This window comes from Aphis gossypii, chromosome 1 (genome assembly GCF_020184175.1).
Source record: "Aphis gossypii isolate Hap1 chromosome 1, ASM2018417v2, whole genome shotgun sequence".
In the NCBI taxonomy this organism is placed as follows: Eukaryota; Metazoa; Arthropoda; class Insecta; order Hemiptera; family Aphididae; genus Aphis; species Aphis gossypii.
In genome coordinates this window covers 63,372,901-63,388,399 of record NC_065530.1, presented here as the reverse complement: position 1 = coordinate 63,388,399, position 15,499 = coordinate 63,372,901, and the positions used below count along the sequence as shown (strand labels likewise).

The following is a 15,499-nucleotide window of genomic DNA, read 5'->3' as shown; positions in this document are numbered from 1 at the left end:
CAAGATGATTGCCGTGGACCCCGAAGCGCCGAATGCCGAAGAACGCAAGTTGCAAGCGGTCACAAAACTGCGGTACATGCAGTTCAGAGAAGAACAGAGTTCGACGTGCAGCCACGGTTTTAGAATTGAAGCCATGAAGGTAAATTTGCTTTTACGTTTTATAATTTTTATACTTCCTACGTAGTACTATATTTCAAATGTTTTTTAACCGTCGTGTAATAACATTACAGTTTCGAGGTTCTCCGCCCGTTACGGATTTGAAGACTGTGAAAAGCGACGAAGAAGTGAATAACACTCTCGCTTTGTTCCTGGGCGACCGCCATGACATCAAACAGAGGCTGGTCGTCAGACTGAATGAAATACGGTCAAAATTGGATCGTTCTCATTATTTCAAAACCCATGAGGTAAGTTGACCGGAGACGCACTGTGTGTTTCAAAGACGTATTCGCTTTTTCGGTCGATTACCATTATGCTAAACCGATGTGTTTCTATTAAAGATCGTGGGCAGCAGTATCTTGATCATATACGACGATACTAAGATCGGTGCTTGGCTGATTGACTTTGCCAAGACGAGACAAGTACCCGAAAATACAGTACTTACCCACAGACGACCATGGGTCCCGGGAAACCACGAGGAGGGCTTCTTGTTTGGCCTCGACCATCTCATAGAGGTAAGTTTATCGCGTTCAAAAGTCTATATAGGTATAGTAAGGTACGCTTTGCTTTAACCGTTCGACCGTTTTTTTTATTGTTTTCAGGCAACTGAGAATTTACACACTCCCGTCTCAAAAGATTCTGTAGCGCCGTCGAGCTCTATTAAAGTGGAAACTTGAAAACTTGGTCGTCGTTCAACTTTCTCGTGGAATTTATCTAGTCAATAATATTTTCGCCTACACTACACCGAGACAAACGCGGTCCATATCCTCGTTACTATCATGTGTTAATATTTTTACACGATAACTATTTTGTTTTTTTCTTTCTTAAATGTAATTTTAAGTGGTATATTATATTGTTTTATTATTATTATTATTTTTTTTTTTTTTTAATATTAATTCAGTCAGTGTTGACTGACGCGACTGATTTTGCCTGAGCATTTGTAATCGGAGAACTCATTAAATATGCGTGAGAAAAAAAATGAATTATTAATATTTTGCCTTATATCCATACAACAGGTTTATGTACCTAATTTCTCGATTCACTTATAATAATAATTGTCCAGTATTAACATTGTATAAATATTACGCATTTTTATTTTTAACTTTTTTTTGTATTTACATAATATACATTTATTTATATGTACATACAATTGTCTTTTTTTATTATTATTAATGAAAATATCATATTAGTTTGAACATTAATACTATCGTTTAAATTATCCACAGCATTCATTTTAAATATCTGCAATTCTGCAAATATAATTATTATATCTTTTCATACAATAAATCAATTGAATTATAATTTTACTTTTTTAGAATATTATACATGTCTAATATAATAATACCTAACTTAATTTAAAGGTGTTGTGTAGATCATAAACTTTATTAATTATTTAATTTCACACAACTATTTTTTCTATTTTCTATATTAGTATTATTATTGTGTTTATACTAGTTTTTATTTTTTCATACTTTTTAATATTTTTATGTAGTAATATTGTAATGATGTGCTAAAATAGCTATATCAGTAATCAAAATCAATTATGGCTTTTAACTCTAATCAGAAAATATAGTTTTTGACCCAAAATACTGATGCCATAACAGTGATTATTTTAAATCTAATACCATAGACCAATTGATTTAAATTAGACACCTATTATGTTAGAAAAATTAAATCAAAAAACAAAAGATTTGATAGAGACCTATAATACTGATAAAATGTATGTAGCTACTTGTTGTTGACAGGTTGTTCTTCACCAAACTATTGATCTTTCATCAATATTTGAACTGATGTTCAACATTAATAAAAATGCCCAATTTTTATTATACTGTAATTGTTTACAGATAAATATTCCACTCAAGAGTTTTATATAAATTATTTTTTCACTATTTTTGTTTGTCTGTTAATAACTCATTTTGTTAGAAACTAAAAATCCAATTTTAAATCTTGATTTATTATAGTGGTTGATTGAACATACCATGACAAAATACCAAATCTTTTATCTTAAAACCATAATATAAAATGTTATTTTATCATAAGGATACATATTTATCGATCGTCTTAAACACTATTATTATTAATAAAATTACAGTTCACTGAGTATATGCCTGCACAAACTACTGAAAAACTGATATGAATATATTATATCAATATCAATATAATATTATTATGTCACAATACAAGGTGATTCACCAAGCACGACACCCTAATTTTTTCTTTAATAATACGTTAATTTGGTAAATCTGAATTCTAAAATTGGTATTTTAAAAAATATTTACATTTTTAAATATTAAAAATTAAAATGTAGTTACATTTTAAATTCATCTCTTGTATGTGGGGATACCATCATAATAACATACAAATACTATAATATAAATAGGTATTATTAATACCTATTTCATTTTTTTATTAATACCAGCTGTAAATATTTTTAAAATTTTAATTTATCATCATTTTGAAATATCTAATTAACAGGTTGACTGCCACAATGATTTTTGATACTTTTTACCCGGTGCCGTGTGTAGAAAATGGTGTACACTCCTTTACTTACAATTTTTCTTTTCGTGTACAGAAATGTGTACACGTCTGTACTGATTTAACATTGGAATAAAATATTGAGGCTCCTAGGACCAGTTTTGTCTACTCAGCGAAGATAGGAAATGGATATTTCTTATTTAAATCAAGTTTTTATTTTGAATACGTTTTATTTGAAAAAAATTCACAAAAGAATTAGGTACTTATATTATAAAAAAACTTAAATGTATAAAATTCATAAATTAGATTAAGGTATAACCTCATTATTTATTAATAAAAACAATTATGTTTTTTAATTACATTAAATCATTTTTATACTTCAGCATTGTAAGTGTTTATCAAGATCTTTTTCTAGAAATATAAGTCACAAACCCTGGCACTGAAGAAAATAAAAAATCTAAGTACCTAATCCAGTGGCGTAACTACGGGAAGTGAGGCAGGTGATATATCACCCCCTAAACCTTTTTTTTCATATTATAATGAATTATAATTTGTGAAATAAACCTATAAATGTTTTTATTTTTTTTTACAAATGAAAAATATCTAAATCAACCCCCCCCCCCACAGAGTAGTCCTAGTTACGCCACTGCCTTAATCTAACCTAAAATTTAGGAACTTATCTAATATGCTACCTACCGTAGTTATTTTTATTTTATTTCATTTTATTACAGGAAAGTACATTTGACTCATTAAGATAAATAACATTTAACAGTTGTACAAAGTTATAGCTTAATAGCCATTATGATATCTGATCCACCAAGACCCATGATAACTTACTTTTAGATAATATATTATTTTGGTCTATGTTGTGTCCTATTCGTTGTGAGTTTTACTGTTTGATTTTTTATTTTAAAATAAACAAAAATTAATCTATTTGTACTGACATTTAATATGTAATGAGGAAACATGTGTTAATTATCTTCAAGAGAAAAACTTGATCCTAGAACTTGGTAGTTGTTCCAAATTAAAAGATGGTGTTATTTGTGGAGGCACGTTAAAAGAATATCAAAAAAGAGACTCAAATGGTGATTTATTAAAAACTACTTATTTACGATGTCAAAAAAAGATTGTCAAACTTATCATTTTTTAAGAAAAAAAAATCCTTTTTTTTACATATTACGATAAAAATGATAAAAGTAATAGTGATTTAGCATTAAATGAAATTGTTAAATTAATTTGGTATTGGGTGTATCAAATACCAGTTTCAATAATCGAAAAATTTACAACAAAAACTCGTAATACAATTGTAGATTGGAATAATTTAAGTAGAGATGTAGCAGTTGCAATGTTTGATAAACATAAGAAAATGGGTGGTCCAGGGAAAATTGTTATATTATACTTCTTTTGTGGGCCAGATATTAAATGATGGCGGGCCGTAGTTTGGCCACCACTCACCACTGTAATAGAGGATGATTGAGAAATGGAGATATAATTCCAAATGTAAATGACAATTTATCAAGTGATACTGACAATATTGATGATCATTCGACACAAAAAAATTATGGTACTCGCATTCAAGGTCCATGGATTTTTGGTATGTGTTGTAAAAATATTAATGGAGTTATAGAAAGAAGATTTTTAAAGTGAAAAAAAGAGATAAGGCAAATTTATTACCAATAATACAAAATCAATAGAACTAGGATCAATTATTTTTTCAGATCAATGGGGAGCATATAGTACCCTAAAAGATATAGTTCATCAACACGAAACCGTCAATAATTCCAAGTTTTTTGTTGATCCTACAATGGACACCCAAACACAAACAATGGAGTGTATATGGAGACATGTTAAAACTAAATACGGAATTAAAACCCGAAGAGCGACAGATTTTTTAGTCCGACAATTAATAAAAGAATGGTGGCGGTCCATTAATACCCAACAAGATTTATTAGAAGTTTTCTAGAATGATGTAAAAATAGTATATAATGTATAATAATATAATATAATGACGTATTGAAATATTATAAAGTACTTGACAACGGTAAATTAATAAATTTAATTATTTAGTAATAAATTGTTATTAATATTGTTGTTAATTTGTTACTAATCAGTAAACGTTTTTTGGTAGGTATTATTTTACGGTAGCATACTACACCAACGAAGTAGCGGTAGGTAGCATATTTGACGAGTACCAAAATTTATTATTTATTGGGAATCAACTTATTTCATAAATCAAAGTTAAATGTTTAGTTATAACTACCAAAATATTGTAATTCTATAAAAAAAAAAGTACAAGATAACTCATAGTTAATTAAAAAAAAAATTAATTAACATGATGGGTAGTTAATTGAATTTAAAATAATATGAATACAATGAAATAAAATTAGATTAAATTATTGGCGAGATCACTGGCATTTGATCCCTCAGATTCGTTGTCACTTATAAGATCAGCCTCAGTAATCTCGACGTCATTGACTACTTCAGCTATTTCATTATCAGATTGCTCTGATTCCAAACCACTTGATACACTTTCATGAACTTCGAGATGTTTTTTTAGCGTTACCCGTCTAGAAAAAACTTTGTGACAAGTATCACAAGTATAATGTACATCCTCATTCTCGTTGTCTTTCCTGAACAAAATAAAAATAATTTGAATTTAACATCAAGTTTGATAATATTTAATAAAAAAATAAAACTAGATGAACAGTTACTTCTTTGATTGAGTTGGTGATGGTCCGTCTTTTTTACTTGAGGCATTGCATTTAATTAAATGCTCCTTAACGGCCTTTTCACTGAGCAGACAACATAAGCACATCTTACAAGCCCATACAGGGCTATAACCACATTGCGAGTTATCATACCTTACCATGGTACGAGGACAGTATAACTTTTCTTGAGGTCTTGGGATTGGGCCTCGATTTTTCCTTCGTTTACGCGACTTACAGTTTACAAATGGATTTTTTGACATCTTTATAGTAGGTAAAGAAATTCTGTTAAAAAAGTTAAGACTTTATAAGTACCAATTAATCATAATATTATATTATCTAAAAAAAAACTGGTGTTTGACAAAAAAAAAAATTAGGTACCTAATACCTATTATAAAATCAATAGATACATTATTTGCTTTAATTGGATTTTAAAATGTAAAACTAAAAATGATAACCATCAATAAAATCGATTTAATGTATTTAGAATAAAATACTTAGATATCGGTAAAATTTCCAAAATTTTAATATTATTTCTTGCATTATCACATTAAATACAAATGGATTCATTTTTATTTAGGTACCAGTGTTGTTTACAAATATTGAATGTAGGAAAAAAAGCCACGGGAAAAATTTGATTATTTAAAATAGTTATATTAATTGTAGTAAATTATTTTATTAAATATTTAATAATAGCTATATAGCCATTTATTGCTTATTAGTTATTATTTACTTATACATAGAGTAAAGATATATACATATATATTTATACAATATGACTGAAATATATTAATTTTTAATAGGTAATACCTTGAATAATATTCAATTTAATATTTTAATTTAAATTGTTACCTATAGGTATATTTAATTATTTTAATTTGACTTTTTTCTGTGGCTTTTTTTTCTGACTACCACAATAACTCTAATAACTAGGATTCAAATATTTATATGTAAATAAACTTTTATTTATTTTAAAATCTACTATTGTTATATCTTACTACTATTGAAGTTAATAACTTAAAAACTGTATTCTATACTTTCATTATTTTATTAATAATATACTATGTTTTTTTTTGATTCCTGTTAATCCAAACCCCCAAATAGTAATTTATAAATATCTAGCAATGAGATAAATAAATAAAATCAATGTTCCCCTGGAATATTGTATAATTTTTTTTGTTGATAATTTTGAATATCATACAAATTTAAATGCATGATGTAATGAGTATTAAATGTATACTAATATATAGCTTATTTAAAAAATGCAGGGTTACAATGCCATAATGGTGTTGTTATTATATAAGTTGAAAAGTAATCTAACCTTTTGTGATATTTGTAGATTGAATATTGAAGTATAATTTAGTTGTTAATACATATATATAATTTAATACATAATATACAAACAATATTTTAATTAGAGTCCAGATTTATATTTTCTAAATGTTTAAAACATGATACATACATTCTCTAAAAAAACTGCAAATATTCTGTTTATATTCTCTCAATATGCAAAATTATGTAAAAAAAGTTTTTCTTTTTTATTTTAGATTATTAATTATACTCAAATGAGGCTAAATAATGTAAAAACAATATAATCAAAAAATTTATTACATGAAACCACAGAAAACTGTTGAAAATTGATAAATAGTTTGTTCTTATCAGTATGGATGAATAACAGCCAGCATTACATGTTAGCCAACATGTTTAATGAACAGCTTGGCTACATAAAACTTTTATGAAAAAAATATTATTATTGCATGTTTTTTTTATCAAAATAATATAAAAAAAAATTGTGGTAATTATTAAATCCATTTGTTGACACAACAATTTTTTCCAGATATCTTTTTATTGAAATTATAAGAAATCGGATTTTTTTCTCAAAATGAACCAAATGTTCCAAAATATGCTAAATATTTTTAAATATTAAAAAAACATTTTTCTGTAAACTATGTTCTTTACTCTAGTGAGACTGCATATAGTCTGAAACAATATATAAAAACATATAAATCCAGACCTTAAATTTATAATATAGGTAATGCTCCTTCGTATTAATTATAGTAATATAGAATACACATTATAATTATATATCTACAGAAATATGTAGGTACTAATTTGCTAGCTAGGACATTCAAAACGAAAATATCTCTAGATTTGCTATGCCATCTGAAATCACAGGGTTAAAAGCACATTTTCGGAATAAATAATTACATAATGAGAGTTTTTATACTTCAAAGTTATACACTTGCAATTTCGTTCGTCCTCCGCGATTTATGCATTTATTTCATGATGGTACGATGCCCATAATTTTGCTAACAGTCAACAATACTCATCCAGTTTATATACTAATACCATTAGGCTTGTTTCACGTGGACGTGTATCGTGCGAGCGTTTTAGTTTACATCGTTTAAAATCATACGCGCCATATCGACGAGCGAAACGCGCCATCGCGTATGACCTATGAACTTAATCGTTGTAAGCTAAAAACACACGCGTACGAATTGGTACGATACGCGTCCAAGTAAAACGGGCCTAATACATAGTGTGGTACAGGGATGTAGTGTAGGGTATGCGCGAGTATGCGGTGCATACTGCATACCCACTTTTCAAATTTTTAAAAGAAAGCATACTAAAGAAAAAAAGTGGAGACCGGAAGTATGCGCTGAAAAACACACGTATACCCACTTCACAAAAATTGTTTTTCAATCTAGCAGGCAGAAATTATTATTATTATTTAATAGATAATCAATAGATTATGGTTCAACTTTACTGTCGTGAAATGCGGGTTGCGGAATGCCCGTGCCCAGCATATAACATGATATTATTATCTCATATCTGTATTCTATGAATTTTTGTATAGGTACATTAAAATATAGATAGTCTATTTTTAGATTAGCCGCTATGGGTATTGAGAATCGATAACATGATAAAATAAGAAATAAAAAAATGACGTATTTTGTTTGTACAGTGCGTTAAAGATTTGTCAATAATAAACTATAATATCATTTTATCAGTTATTGAAACTTATTTTATATAATACAAAAGATTTACTTATTCGTCTTTCGACAACCTGACAAATAGTGTGTTCACTGTGTTCCATTTCACTATTCATTATGGATAAATTTGTTATACGATCTAAAAAGGTAAGTCAATACTCAATAAATAACTATTATTTTAAATTATTACTTTTTAAATCGAAAACAAAGTTACCAAATTTTATTAGTAGAAATAAACATACGATTAATTCATAATTGGTGCATTATAGCTCTTTAGCCCTCTGAATCATACATGTGATTTGAGAATTTGTATGGTACCTACATATTACAAATATAACTTTAATTTATTCATATTTTTTTTTCTATAAATGTAATGTATAATGATCTGATGGATGTTAATTAATAAAATAAATAAATAAATATTTTATATAAATAGTGAATTAAATATTAATTGAAGTAAAATGATTCAGTAGATGGCTATTAATTTTATTATAATTTAAAAATTAAATAATAAATAATATACATAATATATTGATGTTTTTATATTATAAACACCATTTGAAATGAATTATGCAATTCTATTTTCTTTTAACACTTTCAGAAAAGAATAGGTATTGGTATACTTTTGCATACAAAAACAATATATTCTATATAATATATTTATACAAACAATTTTAAATTATATAAAGTATTGTTGTTATACATAAAAATAGTTATAAGTCTGACATTTTAAATTGATAATAATGTATCATAAAAAATTACAATTCACAATATATAAATTACAATAAGTTTTATTAATATAAGTGTACCCATATAAAACTTTTTAGTATACTGTATTGTAGGATAAGCAACTATGCATAGAAAAAAAAAATCAGATCTGGATGATTTAATGTCTTCAGAGGAAACATGTAGATCATCATCTAAGACATCAGCTAAAATTTTCAAATTGGTAATATTTGTTTAATACTTTATATATATTTTTTTAGAAAATATTTTCAATATTTGAATGTTAATTTTTATTATAATATTTTAGGATCAGAAACTAATTAAAGACACTTCAGAGAAAAATTCTAACTCAAATGCATCTAATGAAGTTGATCTTTGGCCTTCTGAATGAACTTATAATCAATGGATTCAGAAAAAAGATAGGTATCCATGGCTCATTTGTGATAATGGTAAATTGGATGTTTATACTTTATACTGTAAAAATGTTGGTGAATTAAAAACATGTAAAAGTCAGGGTGTTGAAATCTCATCTGAATGGAATCAAATAAATGTCGATGGTGGTACAAATTCAAAATTAGTTACTCGTTTAAGTATTTTAAGACATAAAATATCAAGACACAATAGATCTAAAGCACACAAATTAGCTTTAAATATTTCTAAAGACAAAATGCATAATCAATTAAGTACATTAATTGAAACTTCTACATCTAAAAATTATCAATCTACAATAAAAATTTTTTGTACTGTTTATTTTATTGCAAAAAATAACCGACCATTTGATGACCATTCAGATCTTGTCGAATTACAACAAATGAATGGGGTTTTATTAGGCCAAACATTACATTCAAGATATTCAAGTACTTCTATTATTGATCATATAGCTACTAAAAGGTACCCCGACAAAATATCGCGTGACCAAAATATCGCAACTAAAATATCGTGAAACCATTTATCGTAAAGAAATAATACATCGTCCGTACATTATTATCGCGTCTGTAAATTGCATTTGACTTAATCTTATCTAATCGTATTCACCTTTTAGCTAGCAATGCATTGAAGTATACTGGTTTTTCATTTTATAATTTCTATTTAGTAATACTTTGTACTGTCACTGTGTCACTGTGACTGACGATTTTACAGTTTTACAGAGTTTTTTTTATTTATTTTAATTTTAAATGGAGTTGAATTTTTTAAAAACTGCAAAAGGCAAAAATTTATTAGTTCATAACGGATATACTTTTACAAAAAAAAAAGATGGTGCTGATTCCAAGGTAAGATAAATAATATTACTGTTTATAACATTCTATGGTCGTGTCTATAATAGTGGGTACCCGGAATAACACGGCCGCCGTAATTAGTCGTCCGTCGTTTTCGAGCCGGGGTGGTCCGTGTTAGAATAATCTATGTTGTTCGTTAATTATAAAGGCTGGATTTATATGCATTTAAAATTTTAATTTTAATTTTACAGTGATAGTTATTTATTGATTTTATTAAAATTTTTGTAAACAAAATGTAAGATGTATAATACATATAACAAATATGCACTATAAAATGTTGATATTTAATGAATTTGTAATAATTTGTGGACACTAATTGACTGCATGTATAATAGCAACATGCATTTTATGCAAAATTCGGTCTTTAATTATTATTATATCAGTTTTTATTTTTATTTTTATTTGTGTGTTGCCACATTTATTTACAATTATTTATTAATTTCAGATTATTTGGAAGTGCAGTCAATATGCCAGTAAAAAATGCCGTGGAAGGTGTCATACACAATCAAATAACGTTGTTTGGGACTCTGACAATCACACTCATTTACCAGAGGCATCCAGATTGACTGCAATCCAATTTATCTCAGAAATAAAAGAAAATGCAATAACTTCTTCTAGTACTTCAGCGTAGGTTTTAGCTTCAGCTTCAAAAGAACTACCTCGTGAAATAATTTCTTATATTCCAAAAATTGACTCCTTAAAAAGAACAATTCAACGAGTACGGAAGAAGCAATTTCCAACTTTACGCCCTAATTGTGTAGAAGAACTAACAATTCCTGATATATATATCAAATAACAGATAAAAAAGAAAAATTTTTATATTTTGACTCTGGAAGTAAAAACATGCGTGTTTTAGTATTTTGTACTGAGGATAATTTGAAAATATTAAAAAAATGTTCACAATGGTATGCGGATGGAACATTTAAATCTGCTCCGCCACTTTTTAATCAGTTTTTTGTAATTCACGGAAAATTAAATGACGGATCCATATTCCCATTGATATACAGTTTAATGACTCACAGAACAGAACAAGCTTACGATATTTTGTTTAATTTTCTAGCCGATGAACTTGGAGAGTTCGAACCAGAATCTATCATGACAGATTTTGAAATAGCTTCTAGAAAATCATTCAATAAGTGTTTTCCATCTACAAAACAACGGGGTTGCTACTTTCATCTAATGAAAGCTATTTGGAAAAAAATACAAACAATTTCAGAAATGCAAAAGTTGTACAAGGAAAATATAATTTTCTCTTCGAAAATTCGTTATTTTGCTTCTCTGGCTTTTATACCACCATCAGATGTTTGTGATGCTTATGAAAAAATATTAAAATTAGATTTTTTTGTTAAAAATAATCAAATTATTTTTCCTTTCCTAACATACTTTGAGGAGACTTGGATTGGTACTAAAAAACGAGGGCGAAGATATCCTCCGTTATTTCCTATACCTCTATGGAATGTATATGAGGCAATACAAAGTGACTGGGATAAAACAAACAACATATGTGAAGGATTTAACAACGGATTTGCTCATTTACTTTCTGCTCAACATCCTTCAATCTATAAATTTATAAATGGTTTGAGGCGTCAACAAAATCTAATGGAAATGAAAATAAGTCAAAGTATAGTAGGAAATCCAAATACGCCAAATAAAAGGAACAAGACAGTCAGTTGGGCTGAACGAGTAAAGAAAGTAGTAGCAGATTATCATAATCGAGAGTTTGAAGATTATCTTCAAGGTATTTCATTGAATATATACTTCCATTAATATACATAGGTACCTATTTATTTTATATATCAATTTTATTAAATAATACATATTTTTATCATTTTTATCAATTTTACTATATATTTAATCTAATAATATTATATGCTTGAAGTATATTATTTATTTATAATTAAATTACTGCTTTATTTCATACTGGCGATATTTATTTCATGCAATATAATGGTTTCGCAATATTTTAGTTGCGATATTTTGTCGGTGATTCCTACTAAAATGAGAAATAAAATTGTTCAAAATATTATAGAAACCAATTCAAAGATGTCTATATTAATAGATGAATCAACAACAAATAGTTCATTACCTGGTATGATTATTTATCTCAAAGCCTCCATATCATATATGATTCACCTGTTTTTATATTTTTGGATTTAATTGAACTAAAAAGTCCTTGAAATGTTTACATAAACATGGATTTACTGACATTTATTTAAAGAAACATTGGATATCATTTGTCACAGATGGAGCCAGTGTTCTTTAAGGAAAAACTAATGGAGTTGTTCAGGGATGCCCGCAGAAATGTAACTCAGGGGGGGCAAAAAAATTGCAAGTACCTAAATAGGTACTTGTGGAAAGATTTACTGCTTCATCTTTCATCTACTAATACTTTGTTATAGTATCAATATTACAGTATCATTAATAATTGTTTAAAAAGCTTAACTAATTTCAGTTTATATAAAATTACACTATTAGTTCTTATATTTATTAGAAAATATAAAATAAAGTTTAAACTAAAAACAAATTTTTGAGAATGAATTTACATATTACATCATATTTTATTATTTTATTCAAAAAGTAATCACAATCTCCTTTTGTTTGAAGCAAATAAATTAAATGAATCATCAATTTGTTGATTAAAAATTAACGATAAATGTACCTACCTATAAAAATAATAAAGTAATAATATCTGTTCAAAAAGTTTCAATTTCCGTCGACTATCGTATAATGTTTTTTTTTACAATTGAATACCTCCTTTATGACTTGTTAGATACAAGGATTGTCCAATAGTCGCTAAATACCTAAGACCAGCTTTAAGTAAAAAATTTCCATTTTTGTAACTAACACGAAAAATCTCAGGGAGGGCAATTGCCCCTACTGGCCCCCCCTTCCGGGCGTCCCTGGAGTTGCTGCACGTTTTAAAGAAAAATTTCCAATAATATTTAGTTGGCATTGCATTAATCATAGGTTGGAATTGGCAGTTAATAATGTGTTAAAAGATATTACAGCTACATATAATTTTAAACATTTTCTTGATACATTAAATTCTTTGTATAGTCGATCACCTAAGAATCAAAACGGATTAAAATTGCACTGTGTAAGTTTAAATGAAATATTTTTAAAAATTGGTAGAGCACTCGATGTTCGTTGGGTTGCTAGTAGCTATAGAACCGTAAAAGTAGTTTGGAAGATGTATTCAGCTTTATACAAACACTTTAAAGAAGCTTCTGAGGATAAGTATCGCAATCAAAAAACTAGATCAAAGTATATAGGTCTTTGTAAACGATTGGAAAGCTTACAATTTCTTTCAGGCTTGGCATTTATGTGTGATGTGTTGTCTGAATTATCTCAACTGTCTTTAGATTTACAAAGTCGTGAAACAACTTTAATAGAAGCTGATAACAAAATTAGAAGAGCTATTAGAGTAGTTGATTCTTTAAAAACTATCAATGGTGATTACTATGCTGAAGCAATCAAGGCTAGTCTATACCACACTGTGGTATATACATCTCGATAGTAATACTTTTTCGAATATCATTTAATATAATAGCCGAAGATATATCAGCTGATCCGTATTCTAACCTAGCCCCTCCGGTGTTATTGACAGTAGATGTTTTATAGTTGAAAAGAGTGATAGAGCTTACTTTACATGAAGACATGTCAAAGTAAAATATGATACAAAAAGTAAAAACACGTGGTGGCGCTCACTTTAAGCATCAAAGAACCTTTTCAAACAGTTTTTGAAAACATTAAAAAAATATTCTCTAATGTACCTAATAAAGCCCAGATGGTAGACGAAGCCTACAATTTACATTCTACACGATTATTGTTGCGGGATGAAAAATTGTAGATGACTTACAAGATACAACACCAATAAACAATATTATTGTGATAGACATTTTTAATGTTGATACTAGATGACATACAACGCGAGTTCTACACGACAACAAGCATATTATTGTTATAAGAAAAGTAAATAAAGTATTGCTATGACACACAAAACACTTACTCTTGTCAGTTTTTGTTACAGAATTAAAAAATTACGATTTATCATGAATGCGTGACTTAAATATATACATGTAATACGCATTTAGATAAACTCAATAAATATTAATCTTAGACAAATAAACAAAATAAATAACGGATGGAAATCTCTTTTATTAAACTAGTATGACACTAGTAACACACGGGCGTTATTTTACCGCACGGTAAAGTCAAGGTGCACGCGATTGTTTACGAAATATCGCGACACTCACGTGTTGTGCTTTATTCTTTTATTTATAATAAATAAATATCTATTTACATTTTTATATTAACAAAACGCGCCGTAAAATTACAGCGCATTATAAATGCCACGCGTTAAAGTAACGCCCTTGTGTTCCCAGCCCAATGCCAGGTATTTACCGATATTAGAGACTAAACTATTATTGTTTTAAATAGATACTTACAAGACGCTTTGTATTGCGTTAATTCGTACAGCCAGCCGAAAATGTCTTAAAACTCCACAATTGTATTATGATCACAGTCTAAAGCCGTGGTGAACAGTGACCACCACGCGTGAGTCGTAGGAAAAATCTCGTACAGTTAGGCTGAAGTTTACACTGTTTAATGTGTGGTATACCATCACATGCGGGGTGGGAGGGTGGTAAATTGTCCAAACGACTACAGCGCACAGAGCGGGCTAAAAACAGCTCTCTTTCAAAACTGCCGAGTCATTATTCCGTTGCAAGGAGTTCAAATACAAATAAATGGCAAAGAGTGTTCATAATGTTTGTGGATCATGGAATAAGTAATAACATGGACCATTCCGGCACGACTGACTATGGATTAATGACCTTTGTCCATTATTATATAATTACTAATTAGCCAATTGCAATAATTAATATTTTTCAAAATATTATTGTTAGTATGATATCGATTATTTATTTATTTGCTTGAAAATAAAACGGGAATTGGTATTTTATTTACGTTTTGGAGGTTGGCATTAACTTTTTTTTTTTGTTGTTATGAAAATCGAGAAATCTGTACCCGTCCCAATAACAAAAACCGTTCACCAGTGTGTCCAGCTGATCACAGAAATTATTTTTCCGTATCTAAAAACTACTCATACTGTTACTGATTCCCCCACTTAAGATTCGCCGGGTACCGTGTGAAGTAGCAAGTACAC

At 28.2% G+C, this 15,499-nt stretch overlaps 3 protein-coding genes across 11 annotated transcripts in view; 2 read left to right on the top strand and 1 right to left on the bottom strand.

Moving 5' to 3' along the window:
- The window catches only part of LOC114132011 (inositol-trisphosphate 3-kinase homolog), a 74,318-nt gene extending 73,012 nt beyond the window's left edge, over positions 1-1,306 (top strand). For all 5 annotated transcript variants that reach the window (XM_027997371.2, XM_027997375.2, XM_027997373.2 and 2 more), the window contains 4 exons: positions 5-139; positions 231-404; positions 498-671; positions 759-1,306. In XM_027997371.2, the coding sequence (XP_027853172.1) occupies positions 5-139; positions 231-404; positions 498-671; positions 759-833 (558 nt within the window). In that variant the 3' untranslated portion in view covers positions 834-1,306. The remainder of the gene's footprint in view (positions 1-4; positions 140-230; positions 405-497; positions 672-758) is intronic.
- A 1,535-nt stretch (positions 1,307-2,841) lies between these two features.
- On the bottom strand, positions 2,842-14,968 carry LOC114132035 (uncharacterized). 3 transcript variants are annotated; one of them, XM_027997407.2, is made up of 3 exons: positions 14,781-14,968; positions 5,343-5,621; positions 2,842-5,261 (listed from the first exon to the last, which is right to left on the bottom strand). In XM_027997407.2, exons 2-3 carry the CDS (start codon positions 5,597-5,599, stop codon positions 5,015-5,017), a joined length of 504 nt encoding a protein of 167 aa, XP_027853208.1. In that variant the 5' UTR covers positions 5,600-5,621; positions 14,781-14,968; the 3' UTR covers positions 2,842-5,014. The 3 variants fall into 3 exon arrangements, with proteins under 3 accessions (XP_027853208.1, XP_027853209.1, XP_027853210.1); XM_027997408.2 differs by lacking the exon at positions 14,781-14,968 and adding an exon at positions 6,799-6,967; XM_027997409.2 differs by lacking the exon at positions 14,781-14,968 and adding an exon at positions 6,658-6,805.
- LOC126549324 (uncharacterized) lies at positions 8,281-12,099 on the top strand. Of its 3 annotated transcripts, XM_050198152.1 has the most exons (4): positions 8,281-8,476; positions 9,172-9,278; positions 9,363-9,504; positions 10,778-12,099. In XM_050198152.1, exon 4 carries the CDS (start codon positions 11,176-11,178, stop codon positions 12,097-12,099), a length of 924 nt encoding a protein of 307 aa, XP_050054109.1. In that variant the 5' UTR covers positions 8,281-8,476; positions 9,172-9,278; positions 9,363-9,504; positions 10,778-11,175. The 3 variants fall into 3 exon arrangements, 2 of the variants coding, with proteins under 2 accessions (XP_050054109.1, XP_050054110.1); XR_007603472.1 differs by lacking the exon at positions 10,778-12,099 and having other exon boundaries at positions 9,363-9,618; XM_050198153.1 differs by lacking the exon at positions 8,281-8,476 and having other exon boundaries at positions 9,050-9,278.
- Positions 14,969-15,499: the final 531 nt, after the last annotated feature.